Source organism: Hydra vulgaris, chromosome 06, assembly GCF_038396675.1.
Source record: "Hydra vulgaris chromosome 06, alternate assembly HydraT2T_AEP".
Taxonomy (NCBI): Eukaryota; Metazoa; Cnidaria; class Hydrozoa; order Anthoathecata; family Hydridae; genus Hydra; species Hydra vulgaris.
This window is the reverse complement of record NC_088925.1, coordinates 22,264,011-22,280,000: the sequence shown is the minus strand read 5'-3', so window position 1 is coordinate 22,280,000 and position 15,990 is coordinate 22,264,011. Positions and strand designations below refer to the sequence as shown.

Here is a 15,990-nt window from a genome sequence, read left to right as displayed (position 1 = left end):
ATACTGACGTTACATTAGTTTTAGTGAAAACTGTGCACAAATATTATTTTTATAATCAACAAAAATCGACTTTGGGATGTGTTTTTGTAGTTTTATTCCCTTCATATATTTAAGGTTGTGATTTTATTATTAACTGTGCAGAAAGAGATGCATTTTATATCCAAGTTTTGTGCACTATGTGGAATACTTACTTTAATTTTATCTTTTAAACAAGGCAGACACAGCTTGTTTTAATGAAAATGATGACTTTTTCCCATAATGGCACACTGCTGAGTTGGATGTGTTGCAATATTGACGATTTGAGAAAACCTTTTTTTTTATAAGAAAAACTTATTTATAAGTAAAATAAAAAAACAGCGATGTTCCAAAAGTTTTTTTTTGGTCCAAAAAATACATAAAACGCAATATATCCTATGCACATACGCAAAACTTTACAATACTGCTGTGTAGCATGAAATGGTAAATTAGGATGGTTGCGAATAATTTCTGGCTTCTCTTAGGAAAGATTCTAAGGTTAAATGAAATCATCAAGTTACTTTTGGTCCTAACCCGCCCCATCTTTCCATATACTATCATAGGAGCAGTGGTTGCCTATGATGGCATACTTGTGCTTTTTTTAAAACAGGAATATAAAAAAAAAAATTGATGAAAACTCCGAGGGTTATTATTGTTCTAGATGTAACAAGAAATGTATTCATATCAAAACTTTTATTATTGATCTTCAGGATACTGAATAATGAAGCTTCAAAGTTAAGTATGTCACCATAGGCGCCTTTCTCCTACCGTCAAATGTGTTAATATGACCACCATGGGTTAATAAAGCCAGTTTAACATATTTATCAGTTTTTCGCTAAAATCTGCTAAAGTTTTAAAGATGCAGTATCCACACTACATACCTTTTTAAGCATAATGTTAACCTGACATTTTAATGTCTGTAAAAAAAAAAATAATAATAATACTGTTGTTGTTGAGAGTTTTTCGAAGTTAGAGTTTTTAAAATAATTTCAGATTTGAAAAACGCTGACAAATGTTTGAGGGGCAATTTGGCCAAAATTTTACCCAGATTTCTATGAGCTACTTATGTAAACGCACTTTAAATCTCAAAGAATTTATCTAATGGCAAGTGGGGTAATAAGACTATTTTAAAAATTGGGTTAATATGGCCACTTATCGATTTATTTATTAAATTAGTCAAATTTTTTAAAAATCAGTTGCAATATGCCATGCACATACAAATCAATGGTTACTCACACAGAAACTACCTTATAGAGCGAATGGAAGAGGGTATGAAGACCATTGCTGCTGGCTTTACAGTTGAAAGAGTCTCTGATGCTGACTAAGTCTTCAGATCTCTTAGGAATTATCAATGTGGTATAACCAAAAATATGCAGACATCATGTAGAACTGCTATTCCTGCTGATGAAGAGCTTGTCATTACTCAACATTGAACAATGACAAAGCACTTCATCAGCAGGATGAAAAGCTTTGGGATCTAGCTGCGTTAAAACACTTCTTCATAAGTATCCTTCACAAACAAAAGTGAACTTCTCTGGGCAATATTAGGGTTACCATGGGCGCCCGCAGGACTATTTGATGTTTCAGATAGAACATCTTTACACATAATCTCAGCAAAAACTCTGGTTCCAAGAAAATAATTTACAGGAAGGCCACAAAACATCCAGACACCATTATATCATCAGACACATTAAAATGTCTTTGTAATTTTTGAGGAATTTTTGTATTTTATAGTATTTGTATTTGTATTTTGAACTTTGTTTTAAAAATCTAGTTTTACGATTTGAAACATACTTCAAATCCTAAAACTAGATTTTTAAAACAAAGATTAAAACTAGATTTTTCCTTTTACTTCATAAACATGTATTGAAATGTTTTGTTGTTTAATTAGGCTATTTCGTTTAGTGGCCTAGTTACACTATATTTTCATTTTTCATAAATGATTACCTTTAAGAAATTTTAATTAAAGTTTCTAAAGCCACATTACTGATTTTTACATATAATGTACATCTTGTAGGAATAATTCTTGAATAAAATCTACAAGTTTCTTTTATACAAGTTTCTTGTACAAGCTCTTATATTTAGCAAATTATTGAGAGAGAAAAAAAACAGTCAAAATGTAGCCATTTTACCCATGGGGTAGCATATTTTGACTGTTTGTTTTTTTATATGCTAAATGTAATTGCAACGCTGTTTTATATGCTAAATTGTAATTGTAACGCTGGTATGGAAGGATGCTGCAAACATATTACTGCAGTTGTATTTCAATTAAAGTAACATAAACAATTAAATTTAATCTTTCTTCCATTCTATGAAACATACACAGAAGTATCAATATTATGTTCCTGCTGAAAACAAAAATTCAGAGACAATGAAATTTTTTAATCAAATTAAAAATGATATTTATACAGGATATACATTTTCAGTTATAAAAACTGTTTTCAACATGTACCCTGTTTAAAAACTAAAACTTAAAACAGAAATTATAATTATCTAAAAAGAACAAAAAGTATAAAAAGTATTAAAATTAGTAAAGTGTACGTCATGATGACGTCATGTTTACGTCATTGCTGCTTTAAAAGAAAGAGGTTGTTTAATGTTAGTTTTGCCGTATTTCTAATGTCCGAAGAGATAACTCGTTAAAAAGTTTTGCTCCTGCAAAGTAAAAAGAGTTTTTTGTCATTTCGAGTTTTGTTTTCGGAAGTCTCAACAATATTCTTTGCCTGGTACATTTCTTAAGTTTAATGGTTTCAAAGTGATTAGTAAAATTTTTATAAAGTTCATTATTTAAACACTTTTTTACAAATAAACATGACTCTCTTTTGACCATTTTCGCAATTTCCTTAAGATTGTGATGGCTACCAATATACTTTTTGCTCTTTTGTCAAATGAACTTAGTTTGGCTGTGTGTGTTGCTGTAAAATTAAGATTGATGTTAGAATTGTATGTTAATATTGGAACAATCATTTGGTAATAAATCTGGAGAGCTGCCTTTGCAAGAAGGAAGATCTTTAATTTACTCAGCAATTTTAAAGGACCTGTTTAAAATTGCTAAAAAGTTTCTTATGAAATGAGTAATTTGAAAAAATATTTAAACAAAAGCGCCTTTTTGTACCGAGTAATAGAGACTTAAAACTAAATATCCTTATTCCACAAAAAAAAAAAAAATAGTTATGAAGGTTGCTAAAATAGCTGAAGGTTGCTAAGATGAAAAAAATTTTTTAGCTATTGGTGATAATAGAACAATGCTTAAAAAAATCGTACTTATTTTTATCATTTTCAAGGTGTTATGGCATTAGAGATTGAAGCTTTAGATTTTATAATTTCTACTGAAAGATATTTTTGTTAAGAATATTAAATTTCTGAAAATTCACTGGAAACTGTTTTACCCAAAATAACTAAATTTTACTTTGAGTTTATGCTCAAAGTAAAATTTAGTTAATTTAGTAAAAGATTTTATATTCAAAAATTTAAAAATATATTTGTAGTTTATATTTATTTGAAACAAGTTTTTCAAAGTTTGATAGTTCTTTATCTGCTGTATTGCTGTTTTTACATGAATACAAACAGCAGCAATTTTTCAAGGCTTAGTTGAACTTTTTTATTTAGGTGTGGTAGTTTAATGAAATGTTTAACAAAAGTTATGGCTCTATTAAGTGCTATTTCAGTTAATTCTTTTTCTGTATTTTTATGTTTATAAGTGGGAAAAAAATGCAGACAGGATTCAAAAATGTTTTGGAATTTTATAAATATTTGGGTGCAATCTAAAATTACCATTGCTAATTTGCATTTTTTTTTGAAAACATTTTGACATTATTTCTCTTACAATTTTTTTTGCTCAAATTGGTAAAAAAACTTTATCTGACTAGCCAACTATGTTCCTCAAAAAACATACTATAACTTAAAAATCACATTTATTGAGGGGGATGGGATGTAACACCCAACACACACACACACCCGTAAAATTGCCTCTGCTTGAGAGTATGTCAAGATGTAATGCTATGCCTTCTACTCAAAGGTTAAGTCAAAATCTTGTAAATACTAAAAATACTGATTATACAATCTCTTGCTATTTCATTGTAGTTAAAATCTGTTTTCTCCCAATATTTAAGTTTGGCTACAAATATTTGAGTTTGCTTGTAATAGATTCTAAATGTAAAGCATTAAAAAAGTTCAAAGCCAGTAAAAAATATAAAGTGCACTTAATTATGTTTAAATCTGTTAACTGTAAATTTTGATTGTGCGGTTTTAGTTCATTGTAATATTTTTTTTTTTTTAACTTTTATACCGCTTAGTTTTTTTTTATTCAATAATTTAAAATTGATGAGAAATAAAAAAGTTCGAAGCTATTTCTACTAATTAAAGATTTTTAACTTATTTTGGGATGAGAGATAATGATAACTTATTAGATAATGATAAATTGAAGGCACTTCATCATCTGAGAGCGAAATATCGATAAACGATATAACACGGCTAAAGTTAAAGATCTGACGTTTTATGCGACAAGTTAGTTTGAGATGTATGTTCTTCTATTGTTCAACCGATTACTTAAAATACAATAACTTTTTATTTGTTTATTGCAAAAAGTAGAACCACAGGTTAACAATAGTACAAAAAAAAGTTTTTTGAGATTTTTGTTTTTAGAGATAATTTGATTCAAAAATTAAGGTAATTTATAACCTAAATATTTTTGAAAGTATTCAGTATTTTTTTGGTTTAAGAAAAAATCAATTATTGCATTATATAACCGTAATAGTGTGCATAATTTTGAATTGTAAGCATTGATCACACAAAAAATATGCCTCCCACTAAAAAGTTAACTTTTAAGAAAATTTTTTTCTTCCTTTTAGCACTCGTCAATTTTCAAGACAGAAATATAATTTTTTAAATTAGTTTGTTTTATTGTAAAACCTTTTTTGCATTCCCATTAAATAAAATATTTTAAAAATAGTATTGTCGCAGATTTATCAAGTCAAATTTGGGTCATGTCCTAGCCATTAAAATTAAGTCATAAACTTTGTGGTTTAAAAGTTTCTTTAAATAGTTTAAATAAGACTTTTTGTGCTCACTTCGCAAAGTGAACAAAAATAACAATATTTTGTGTTATTTTATAGATTTTTCTATGAATATTTTCCTTACTATACGTTTGACAAAAAAAATGAAACTTTATTCTCTTATATCTTTTTCTTTAATTATTTTAGAAACTTGAGATATTTTGAATCAATTAATTTGACTCAACCTCTTTCCAACCATATGTAGAATGTAGTAAGTTTTATATGGCTTTAATTATATTTACTCATGTCTTGAGACCATAATTGATATAAAAAACTTGCCGCAGGCACGGTTTTTCAAAAGTAGTTTTCGAAAGTAAGATTTTCTAAGCACTAAAATACATCTAATTTGTATGAAACTTTCTATATATATTAAAAAAGGGACGAGGAATCTAATGGAATGTGGACTTTTTAACATTCATGCATAATTTATTTGTTCTCAGCGTTTAAAATTCTTAAAGGTTAATTTATATATAAAAAAACAGTGTTTTTTGAATAAGTCCATGTGAAAGTAGCAATTATAGCCTTTCCTCAATTTAAAACAAGTATTTATTAATGTTTCCTGGAAGATTTGGTACTTAGGGTTTGCATATAGAAATTATGGTACAATGCTTTTTTCCCTTTGCGTATCGTTTGTTTTGATTTTTGCGCTAGATTTTTGATATTTTTTGTTTTATTTTGATAACACAGCAAATTTTTCCATACTTAAGGACAAGATGTTTTGTCAAAAAAATCATCAGTTATTCTAGCACAAAAAATGCGATAACTTCTAAAGTCAAAAGATCCTTTATTTTTTAAGTTTTTTTTTTGGCTCTATACAATCATGTTATTCATATATAAAAATGTTGACAAAAAAAATCCTGTGGAATGGCTACTCATTATTTTCTTATGACTATTAATTTATCATTATTATATAAAATGGAAAGAAATTGTCAAAAAAGTTTAGTTGGGAAGCATTTTACAATACCCATTAATGATCCTTAGTACATCATTTTTAATATTTGCAATAGAAAAATCTTGCAGATCTGATGATCCTACTTACAGACCATCAGTGGTCTTTCGTCTTATCTCAAAACTCATCATCCTCTTATCGCTAAAACCAGCCCTGTTTCTGCAAAGTTAAAAGTCCCAAATTACAAGAAAAAAGTAATTCTATTTCCAAACAAAACACAAAAAAAGAATAATAACTTTTTAACATTAGGTCTAAGAAACAAATAGCAAAAATGCTTCAATCTGCTATGTACAACTAGTTTGAAATCAGCACAAAAATTGAATCGAGCTCAGTAAAAGGACATTATTTTATTATATTATTGTTAGCAAACATTTATCAAAAGATTCAAGAAACAACCAAAGATGGGCGCTACTGCAGTTTCTCCTCCTTCTTTTTTTATTGTTGATTATGATAGAGAATTTTATGCTGATTAAGAATCGTTTAAAAACATAAGTCTGAAAACCAACAGAAAATGCTCTAATTCGATGCTGAGGTTTAAAAAATTACACTAAAAACCCCTAATATTCGCCATCTTTTTCATACTCGATTATAATTAGGGGTTTACCGGCTCGGAAAATTTGATTTACCGGAATTGTTAATAAATTTTCCGACCGGAATTACTGCCGAAACGAGAATTATACTTAGGGATCGTCTTTAAAATACGTACGCTCGCATGAGATGAAGGGGTCTGCAAATAGCATATATAAGATTGAGGGCAGGTCAATTATAAAAGTGAAGAGACACTAAGTTAAAAAAATATACCATAAAATGTTAGGTAGGTAGATTAAAAGCGTAGGTACTTTTAGAGAGGTGTGAGATACTCAAAAAAGTGTATAGAAAAATGCGAGGGAGGGGGAGGGGAGAGAGTTGAAATAAAAGCGTACGTACTTTATAGACAACCCCTTATGTAACACAAGGGGTTGTCCATAAGGTATGTAGACTTTTATTTCGACCCTTTCCCCCTCCCTTTGCATTTATATATATTTTAAGTTATTATATATATATGGCCCTAACCGAATCCTGTTCCAAACTATGTACATTTAATCAAGCCCTAATTGTCAGTCAATGTATGTGCATTTAGCTGCGCCAATCCCTTTTTTGTCAGTCGATGCATGTACATTTAATCGCGCCAATCCATATTTGTCAGATATTTAACTGCGCCGATCCCTATTTTTCAGTCGATGTACATCTAAATATTCGATTCGATTCGAAATAGTCGATTTATGTACATCTAAAAATATCTTAAATTAATTTTTGAAAAATTAATTATATGTATATATATTCATAAAAACATTTAAATTAATTAAAATAAGATTTAATTTTGACGGCAATAAAAACCGGGTCGCGTAATTAAAAAAAGATTTTCTAAACGATCGATTTCTAAAAGTATACTTTGGTTTAAACATTATTAAAAAATGGCGAATGATATTTTTTAATGTAATTTTTCAAACTTTAACATCGAATGTTGATTATCAGACCTATGTTTTTTAAGATTCTTAATCAGCATTAAGTTCTCTCTCATAATCAACAGTAAAATAAAAAAAAGAGGGGAGGGGGAAGGGGAGGGAAGCTGCAGTAGCGCCCAAAGATGTCCCTGACATTTCTTCAAAAACTGATATTTATTTGAGAGACAATGCTGCTGCTTTTTTTAATGGGTTTAGTTGAAGTTGAGTTTTTGAATTTTCAAAAACTTTGCGCTTATGCATCCCACTGAAACAGGTTTTATACAGAACTCTAAAAACAGCAAAAAGTCCAGATGAACAACAAAAATCTACTTAGGTTAAAAAGTGAGGTTCCAACAAGGTGGAACTTGACTTTTTATATCCTGCAAAAATTTTTGCTTCTTTAACATGTAATTTCCCCAACAATGATCATGCTGCCATCATCTGGTATTGAGTTTTCACGGGAAGACTGGAATGTTTGTGAAAAAGTGGTCAAGATTTTGTTAATTTTTATGAACTGTTTTTTAAAAGCGATTCTTGCATCAGCACTTGCATTCCCATAATAATTACAAAAACAGTTTGAGTAGTGATGTCAAGCTGGCTTTGATAAAATTGCCAAGAGGTTTTTTATACCCCTACACCAACGTCAACTGATGCGGAAAGGTTATTTTCAACAGGTGGAGATATACTAAGCAATGAAAGAAACAAATTATCACCAGACAACCTTGAAAAATCTTGTTTTACAGAGAAAATCTAATAGTTGTTAACTTACTTTATACATTCAAATACACTTATGTATTAAAACTCAACTTTGAGAAACATGTGTAATTAATTCCAATATAATACACGTTTAAATAAACAAAAAATGAAAAATTGCATATTTAGATAACATTTTCTAATAAATTTAATTTAGTTTAGCCGAAATTTCGATATTAGTTTTGGTAATATGTTTGCTTTAATTGCGGTTTCGCTACTGAACCAGTATAGCCAAAATTTTAGTTTATTTTGGTTTTGGCATTTTTTCTGCGTCGGTCGATTACTATATAAAGGGTCATCCATAAATCATGTCAGTAAATATAGGGGGGAGGGAGTGCTGGAAAGTTTGACACTAATTGATAATGGGGAGAGGGTGTTGAGGCCAAAATGATGTTAATTTAAATTATTTTTTTAGTTTTAATGAGCTGATTTTAACGGTATTTACATCTACTAAATGGTATAGAAATGATGTTTTGTTTGTGGGGAAATTAATATTAAATGCGGAGAATTTGATATTATATCTTATTAGGGAGTTTAGGCAATATTTATAGCGAATGTAATAATTTTTTATATTAAATGCATTATATTCCTTATTATATTTCATTTTCAAAATGGTTTCAACCACCTCTGTAGCTTATTTAGCTCCAAAGATGTTAAAAATTTTTACGTGTTTAAATATTTTCAATTCATAGACTTTTTATGAAATATTTTCTTAAAGTATCTCGTTAAATTTTTGGCACCCAAAAAAAACGTTTTTATCTTTTTTTTTTCTTGCATAAAAAGTTGCGTTAACTAACTTATAATAAAATTTTATTAGAAATTAAATTGTAAATCCAAATTATTTGAACAATTCATAAGTAGAATTTTTTAGAGGGTTAACGCAGACGTACCATGAAATAGTCAATTAACAGTATAATATGTTTGAATATGTTTTAAATTTTTTTGTACAAAATAAATTTTCAAATGTTTTAATTTATAATACGTTAAGCGTAACAAAACTTTGATGATAAATATTAACTTAAATTATTTTTATTAAAATAAATTAATTTTATTTTTCTTTAATAAATTATCAATTGAACAATGTGGACCCAAATAAAACAGGCCGAAAACGTCAAAATACGTACAAAATAAACATAAATCTAAAATTTATTTTTACACAAACAAAAAAGATTTTAGTCAACGACTAGTTAAATAATTTCAGTATTATTATAAATTTAAAAAGAGATTTAACCGCTTATAGTCTACTGTTTCGACTAATTTATTGTTTTCAGCACCTACGATAATATTTTATGGATAAATTTATCGAAGATAAAAGATCTACGATAAATTTTTATTTTTTAATGGGGTTAGGGCTTTTAGCTTTTTTGAAAATTTTGAAAATAATGAATGAAAAGCTCGTTGAATTGTTCTATTTTATTGTGTTTGGCTTTATTTGATTGTGTACTCTAGAGTACATAATTGAATGGGGGGGGGGGGGGCGCTTATTAATTTTTGAGAAACTTTGCCACCCACCCTAAGCTTATTAAGACCCCCTCCCGTTTATTAACTTTTACTTGTTATTAACAAAAAAATGATATCTAAAAACTAAAACAAAATCAGTGAAAGTCAGCTTTAAAAATTAAAAAATATATGCTAGTTACTGATAAGTAATAAAACTTTCAGTGTTAATTCTGACCCCCCCCCCTCCGGTTTATTAAATCTTGACTAAACTCCCCAACCCCACCCACACTTTTATTACACCCCTCCCTCTTGTATTAGGAAATTGAGAGTACATAGATTAACAGATAAGGAATTAACATAGATTAACAATCATGGAAATAAACAGTCATAATAACATAGATTAACAGTCATGGAAATACTTATACGGATTATCTTATCTATCTATTTGTCTTAAATTTTTTAAAGATGTCTTAAATCGTTTTTTCTTCGAAATAAATTATCGCACTATTAATGTACCCAAGTTTGACTATATGTTGCAAATTATTTGAACACAGAAATTTCAATTTTCAAAATTCATTCAAAACTTTGCAGACATCATATCTGTAAATTTATGGAATTTTATACATAACTTGCCTTAGCTATTCCGTTCATAAATTAGACAAAATTGTCTAACTTACTTAACGAAGTGCACCAACGAGAAGGTAAGCCATAGGACTTTGCACTCCATCAGTGAGATGTCATGTTGCCTAAGGTTAGCCCTCCATTTCTGGATTCTTTCCTTTACTTGATAGGCAGTTCATGTAAAAGAAACAATAAATTAGCCTAAGGTTATCCCTCCATTTCTGGATTCTTTCCTTTACTTGATAGGCAGTTCATGTAAAAGTAATAGTATTTTTGCATAAGTTTTTTTTTTTTTTATAATAAAAATGTGCAGTTAAGCTGCAAATAAACAACAACAAATAAACAAAATTGGTACAGATAAACTTATCAGATATGATTTATACTATTTCATAAGATTCTTATTAAATTATTTATAATATAATATTATAAATTAATATAATAAGTTTCCCAGAGACATTAAATAAATAACAGCTACTAACGTAAAATAAAAAAAACTCTCGTTTTATTTATTTATTACCATTTGACTGCGAGTCAAATTATGTTAGAAATATTAACTCTTTGTATATAAAATTCACAATCATTATTCGCTCCCCAGCGGATTATATAATGTGGTTCAAAGTAAACTCATAAAAGTAAACTCATAAATTAGTCATTTTTTGAAACTAAATTGTCGTCATTTCAAATACGAAACTCTAATTGCTCTCTAGTTGATTTTAAAAAGTGATGCAATGCAAACACATAAAGTCTATTGAAAATTCGAAACGCTAATTTCTTCCTAGCGGGTTGAAGAAACTCTTTTAAAAAGTTTGCGCTAACAATGAGTTAAATACATTATTCTGATTGTGATGTAAACAATACAAATAAATCAATATTAAAATATGGATAAAACCGCAATACTTAACTTATTGATGGTCTCGTATGGAAATGCTTATCCCGATAAAAAAAAGGCTAGTATCCAGAAAGAAGTCCATAGTGTATGAAATTCATAAAAAGAAGAGAAACTGGTGCATAAGGATCTTGAATCAAGAGTAATGTGTTTAATCAATTTATTTAATGAAAAGGCAATGAATTTCAAGAGCAAGCAATTATCATTTTGGGCCAATACTCCAAAACAGTCTGCCCCCAGTATACTCCACTTGAATTTGACAAGAATTCCTCATAGTTTGTTGAGCCCACCACTGAGCGATCTGTTATTGATGATCAACAAAGTGCATTAACTTTGAGTTTGTTGACCACGAAAAGTCAAAAAAATGCAAGAACAGTGGCTCAAGATTGACTCAATTCTGAGAATGCAGCTTTAAATTGTGAAGTTGCTGGACTGAAGACTAGAAAGAGAAGTGGATTCATTGCTGAAGCTGAAGAGGATGATTTGAAAAAGAAAAAGAAGAAACTAGCTCATTTATGTAAAGAACTGACCGAAAAATAAAAGATCAAGCTCAACAGAAGAAAACTAGAGAACTGAAAAAAGCTAGAATGGAGGAAATTTGCTTGGAGCATCCAGAAGTAAAAGAAAAACTAAAAATCAGAAAGAAACCTGGTCGACCGTCATTAGAAGTAAATCAACCTCTTCTTTTGAAGGCGATTATGGATATTGCTCTCCATGGTTCGTCCGCTGATGAAAGACGTCGGTCAGAGGTTCTTCGGGTAATGATAGTTTAGCTTTGTTTGTTAATATTGTATTTGTTAAAATTTTACTCTTAATTAATACTTGCACTATTGTAAATATCCTTGAAATGTTAACAACTAATTTCAAGATTTGATTTAAATGTAATTTACGAAATAAACACCGTTTTCTATAAAAAAATTAATTATATCCAAATATATTTCTTTATTATTTTGAGCATTAAAACTCTCGACGAATTGACATCCGAGATGAACAAAATTGGATTTACAATCAGCAAGAGCGCCCTCTATACTCGTCTACTTCCGAGAAGTTACGGGACATTAGAAGACAAAAGGCACGTCAAAACAGTCCTTGTTAAATTGATCAGTCCTCAGAATGGATCTCATTTAAAACATGTTGACGGACTCTTTTGCAGTTTAACTATAAAATATGTGGAAGAAGTTTGTTCTATTTTAGGACCAGATGAAGTATGTTTCATTAGCCAAGACGACAAGGCTAGAGCAGCCAAAAAACAGGCGTTGTTGTTGATGCATTTGGAGTAACTACTCTTTGGAGTAACCGGGTAACTCTCCCGGACCACGACTGGGTCGTGGCTGCTAAACACAAGCTTATACCATCTGTATACGCTGGAATTACGATCAAAAAAGATGGTCTCGGAAAAACAGATGGTGTTACTTATTCTTGATCTTCCTACATTGCTGTTCGATCAGGAAAACACGCATCCTCGACCGCCTTCGCTCATGGATTAGTCTTTCAGCGACTCTTGGATATCAAAGAATTCGACTCTGTTACCAGAGATCCTCAAACTAATATGGTTAAGCCTATCGTTGTGTTTAGCATCGATGGAGAACTCGATGAAATCCCAGATACCAGAAAGTAATTGAAATTGGGATTCACCATTTCTTGAAGAATAACCTTGACGCTTTTTTCATCATGGCAAACGCTCCAGGCCGCAGTGCATTCAACAGAGCTGAGCGACGAATGGCACCTCTAAGTAAAGAATTATCTGGGGTGATTCTTCCGCACGAACATTACGGAACTCATCTTGATTCTCAAGGTAATTACATTGACAAAAGTTAATTTGTAAAAATATAAATATAATTTTTAACCTATAATAACCAACATATCTTTTTAAATCAGGCAGGACAATAGATGAAGATTTAGAAAAATAGAACTTTGGTTTTCCTGGACAGGCTTGGCTGATATTTGGTCTGATCCACAAATTGACGGTTATCCAACCATTGCAGAGTATATTGATCCAGACAAATCAGAGCTAGAGTCAAGGAGCCTTTTATTACAAGATCAACGTGGGATTGCCGATCATCTTCGTACAAGTCAATATTTTACTCAAATTGTGAAATGTGAAAATCGTTCTTGTTGTCGGACTATTAGAAGCTCTTACTTTACTCTAATTAGAGCAAGATTTCTTCCGCCACCTGTCCCTGTCAACCAAACGAAAGACCGGCTCAAAGCAGTAGATGCCTCAGAAGGAGCAAAAGAATTGTTTCCATCACCTGTCTTTGTGCTCATCGCATTAAACATTGAAAGTATTTTTCCTCGTACTTTGCCTCTCAAGCTATGTTGAAAAAGCACGCTTCTATCCATTCTTCTGTTATAACACTCCCTCTAATCAAAAGGGTCCAACCTGTTCGTATCGCTGCTAAGCGTCAGAAAGAATTTTCGGCAGTCATCGCCTTGCAGAAGAGTTCGGAAACTGCTGAATGGTTATCTAGAAAATGAAGTTGACGCAACGAATTTAATTGTACCTCAAGAATGCGATATCCTTTTTGAGCGCAGAGAGCATTTACTACCTATTGTTTCAATCGATGATCACTTCAACAACCATGGGAAGATTATATTAAAGATATAAAATATTATTTGCTTCGTTGATTATTTAATGAGATATCGACTATTATATAATATAATTTGATGATTTCTACTATTATATAAATGTATAATTTAGTCCAAAAAAATATCAATAGTTTGTAAGCATTTTTATTGTTTTTTAGGGGGAGTACACAAAAACTGACATCATATATAACGGGGGGTTGGCCAAAAATTGACAGTTTGACAAAGGGGGGAGGGGGAGCCGAAAAATTGAGAAAAAACACTGACATCATTTATGGATGACCCCTCACAGTAATAACAGTAATAATATATATGTAGTATTATAAAAATATATAGAAATAAAAATCAGTACTTAAAATTTTAATCAAAATGATTAAGTTTTTTAGTTTGCTTTTGATTCAGTGATGTTTTAAAAAATAATATCAACAAAGCTTGTTGTTATCATTTTTTTAAAATAAGTTTACTAATGTTTTTTTTATTTTTTTATTTTGGTGTTTAAACTGTATTTAAAATTGTCATTGATATTTAAAGCTGTATTGATTATTTCAGCTTGTTAACAGATTGTTATTTTCTGCAAGTTGTGATCACACAGTTCGTTGTTGGGTTGCAGAGATTGGGGACTGTACTAGAATTTATAAAGGGCATACCCACACGATTGGTTGCATGGTTATTGTTAATGGCGTGCGTAAGTGAAATTTCTTTATTTTATGTTGGCTACTAATTATTATAATAAAAAATTAAAACTTTATTAAAACAATCTGTTAAAGTCATAACTGGATCAGGAGATTGTACTGCTAGAGCATATGATGCAAAATCAGGTTCATGCAAACGTATTTTTAAAGGTCATCGAGGTGCAGTTAATGCTGTTGTTGTAAGTTGTAACATTTTTTTATAAATTAAACTAGTATTTTTACATGACAAATGTAGGAAAATTGTACTAATCAAGTATTAGGTAAAGCTACAGTTAAGCAGCCTAAAATAATTTTATTTTTATTTTTTATTATTATTTTTTTTTTTTGATGATTTAATTTTATTAATATATAATATATACATATTTATATAATAAGAAATTCCCCTGGCTCACATGAGACTAAAGGATGTTTTAAAATGAATATAACTCTGTAGCATATAAAATATGCTAAAAGACCAAAACACACTCCTAAAAACTTTTGCATAAGTGTATGGAAATAAGCACATGTAAAAAACAGCATAATTTCCCAAAGTAACATAAGTAACAATAAACTAGCAGAGAAAAATTCAATAAAACAATCAAACAACATAACAGAAAAATCGAAACCAAGGAATTTATAAGTTTTTTTAATTTATTATTGTCATTATTGTTTATTTGTATGACTACATTCATGGTAGCAAGAAGCTCTTCATTTATAACCAATGCACAATATGTTAACAAAAAACAATGACCTTAAATATCAAAACCATTCCATAAAAATCCACTATTTTGACAAACTTCTTTTATATTCAAATTTTTGTCACCAACGCAGTTTCCAGTATATGACTCAATAGTTTCAAAAATTGAAGTAAAAAGGTACCATGTTAGAGTAAGAACAAAGATTCTTGATAAGTTCTTAAAACAAACAATAACATTACTCTGCTTTTGTTTTGATAGCAAAGATAGTAAAAATGCAAATAACAAACCACTGGTCCAGCCCCATCCTTTTTTCACAAAAAATACATTGACAGAGTGTTAACTAGCCTGATGCGGAATTCCCAATTTTTTTAAATTTCCCAAAGTTCAAAAAATTATTAAAAAAACAACCTTTAATCCTGTTATTAACAGACTTAGATTTTAAGTGTTACTCAAGAAATGTAGAAATACTTAGTAAATGAAGAAAATAATTTAGTTGAACGAAAACGATTACTTTCTTTACTAAAGAAAAAGCGAAGGAAGTAATTCAATTCAAAGTCATTCAAAAAGCGCGGCAATTTCTTCAAAAATAAAATAAAAACTGTATTTTTTAATTGACGACGTCAGTTATTCTTTGTTTTTTATTTCGCTTGTTACTTTGTTTTTTTATTCGTGTTTTTATTTTAGACTTTTTATTTACAATACAAAAATTTTAAACTAACGAAAGCTGTTTATCTTTAGTTAAGAATATAACAAAGATTTTAGCACAGTAATTATTCAAAAAATGACTTTGGTGGATGTAAATGTCATTTCAAAATTTCATTAAATAAAAAAGA

The 15,990-nt window shown here is 29.5% G+C and overlaps 3 protein-coding genes across 4 annotated transcripts in view; 1 reads left to right on the top strand and 2 right to left on the bottom strand.

The window, feature by feature from the left end:
• LOC100204981 (proliferation-associated protein 2G4) overlaps window positions 1–15,990 on the bottom strand; it is a 122,131-nt gene that overhangs the window by 74,492 nt on the left and 31,649 nt on the right. The window lies entirely within an intron of this gene.
• The window catches only part of LOC100204440 (WD repeat-containing protein 86), a 31,862-nt gene that overhangs the window by 4,803 nt on the left and 11,069 nt on the right, over window positions 1–15,990 (top strand). For both annotated transcript variants that reach the window (XM_065799588.1, XM_065799589.1), the window contains exons 3-4: window positions 14,338–14,473; window positions 14,556–14,659. In XM_065799588.1, the coding sequence (XP_065655660.1) occupies window positions 14,338–14,473; window positions 14,556–14,659 (240 nt within the window). The remainder of the gene's footprint in view (window positions 1–14,337; window positions 14,474–14,555; window positions 14,660–15,990) is intronic.
• LOC136082062 (acyl-coenzyme A diphosphatase FITM2-like) lies at window positions 14,801–15,493 on the bottom strand (the record flags this gene model as incomplete). The annotated part of the gene is given in 2 exon segments (XM_065800640.1): window positions 14,801–15,098; window positions 15,101–15,493. Coding segments are annotated over 2 exon segments (648 nt in total), but the record flags the coding sequence as incomplete, so codon positions are not given.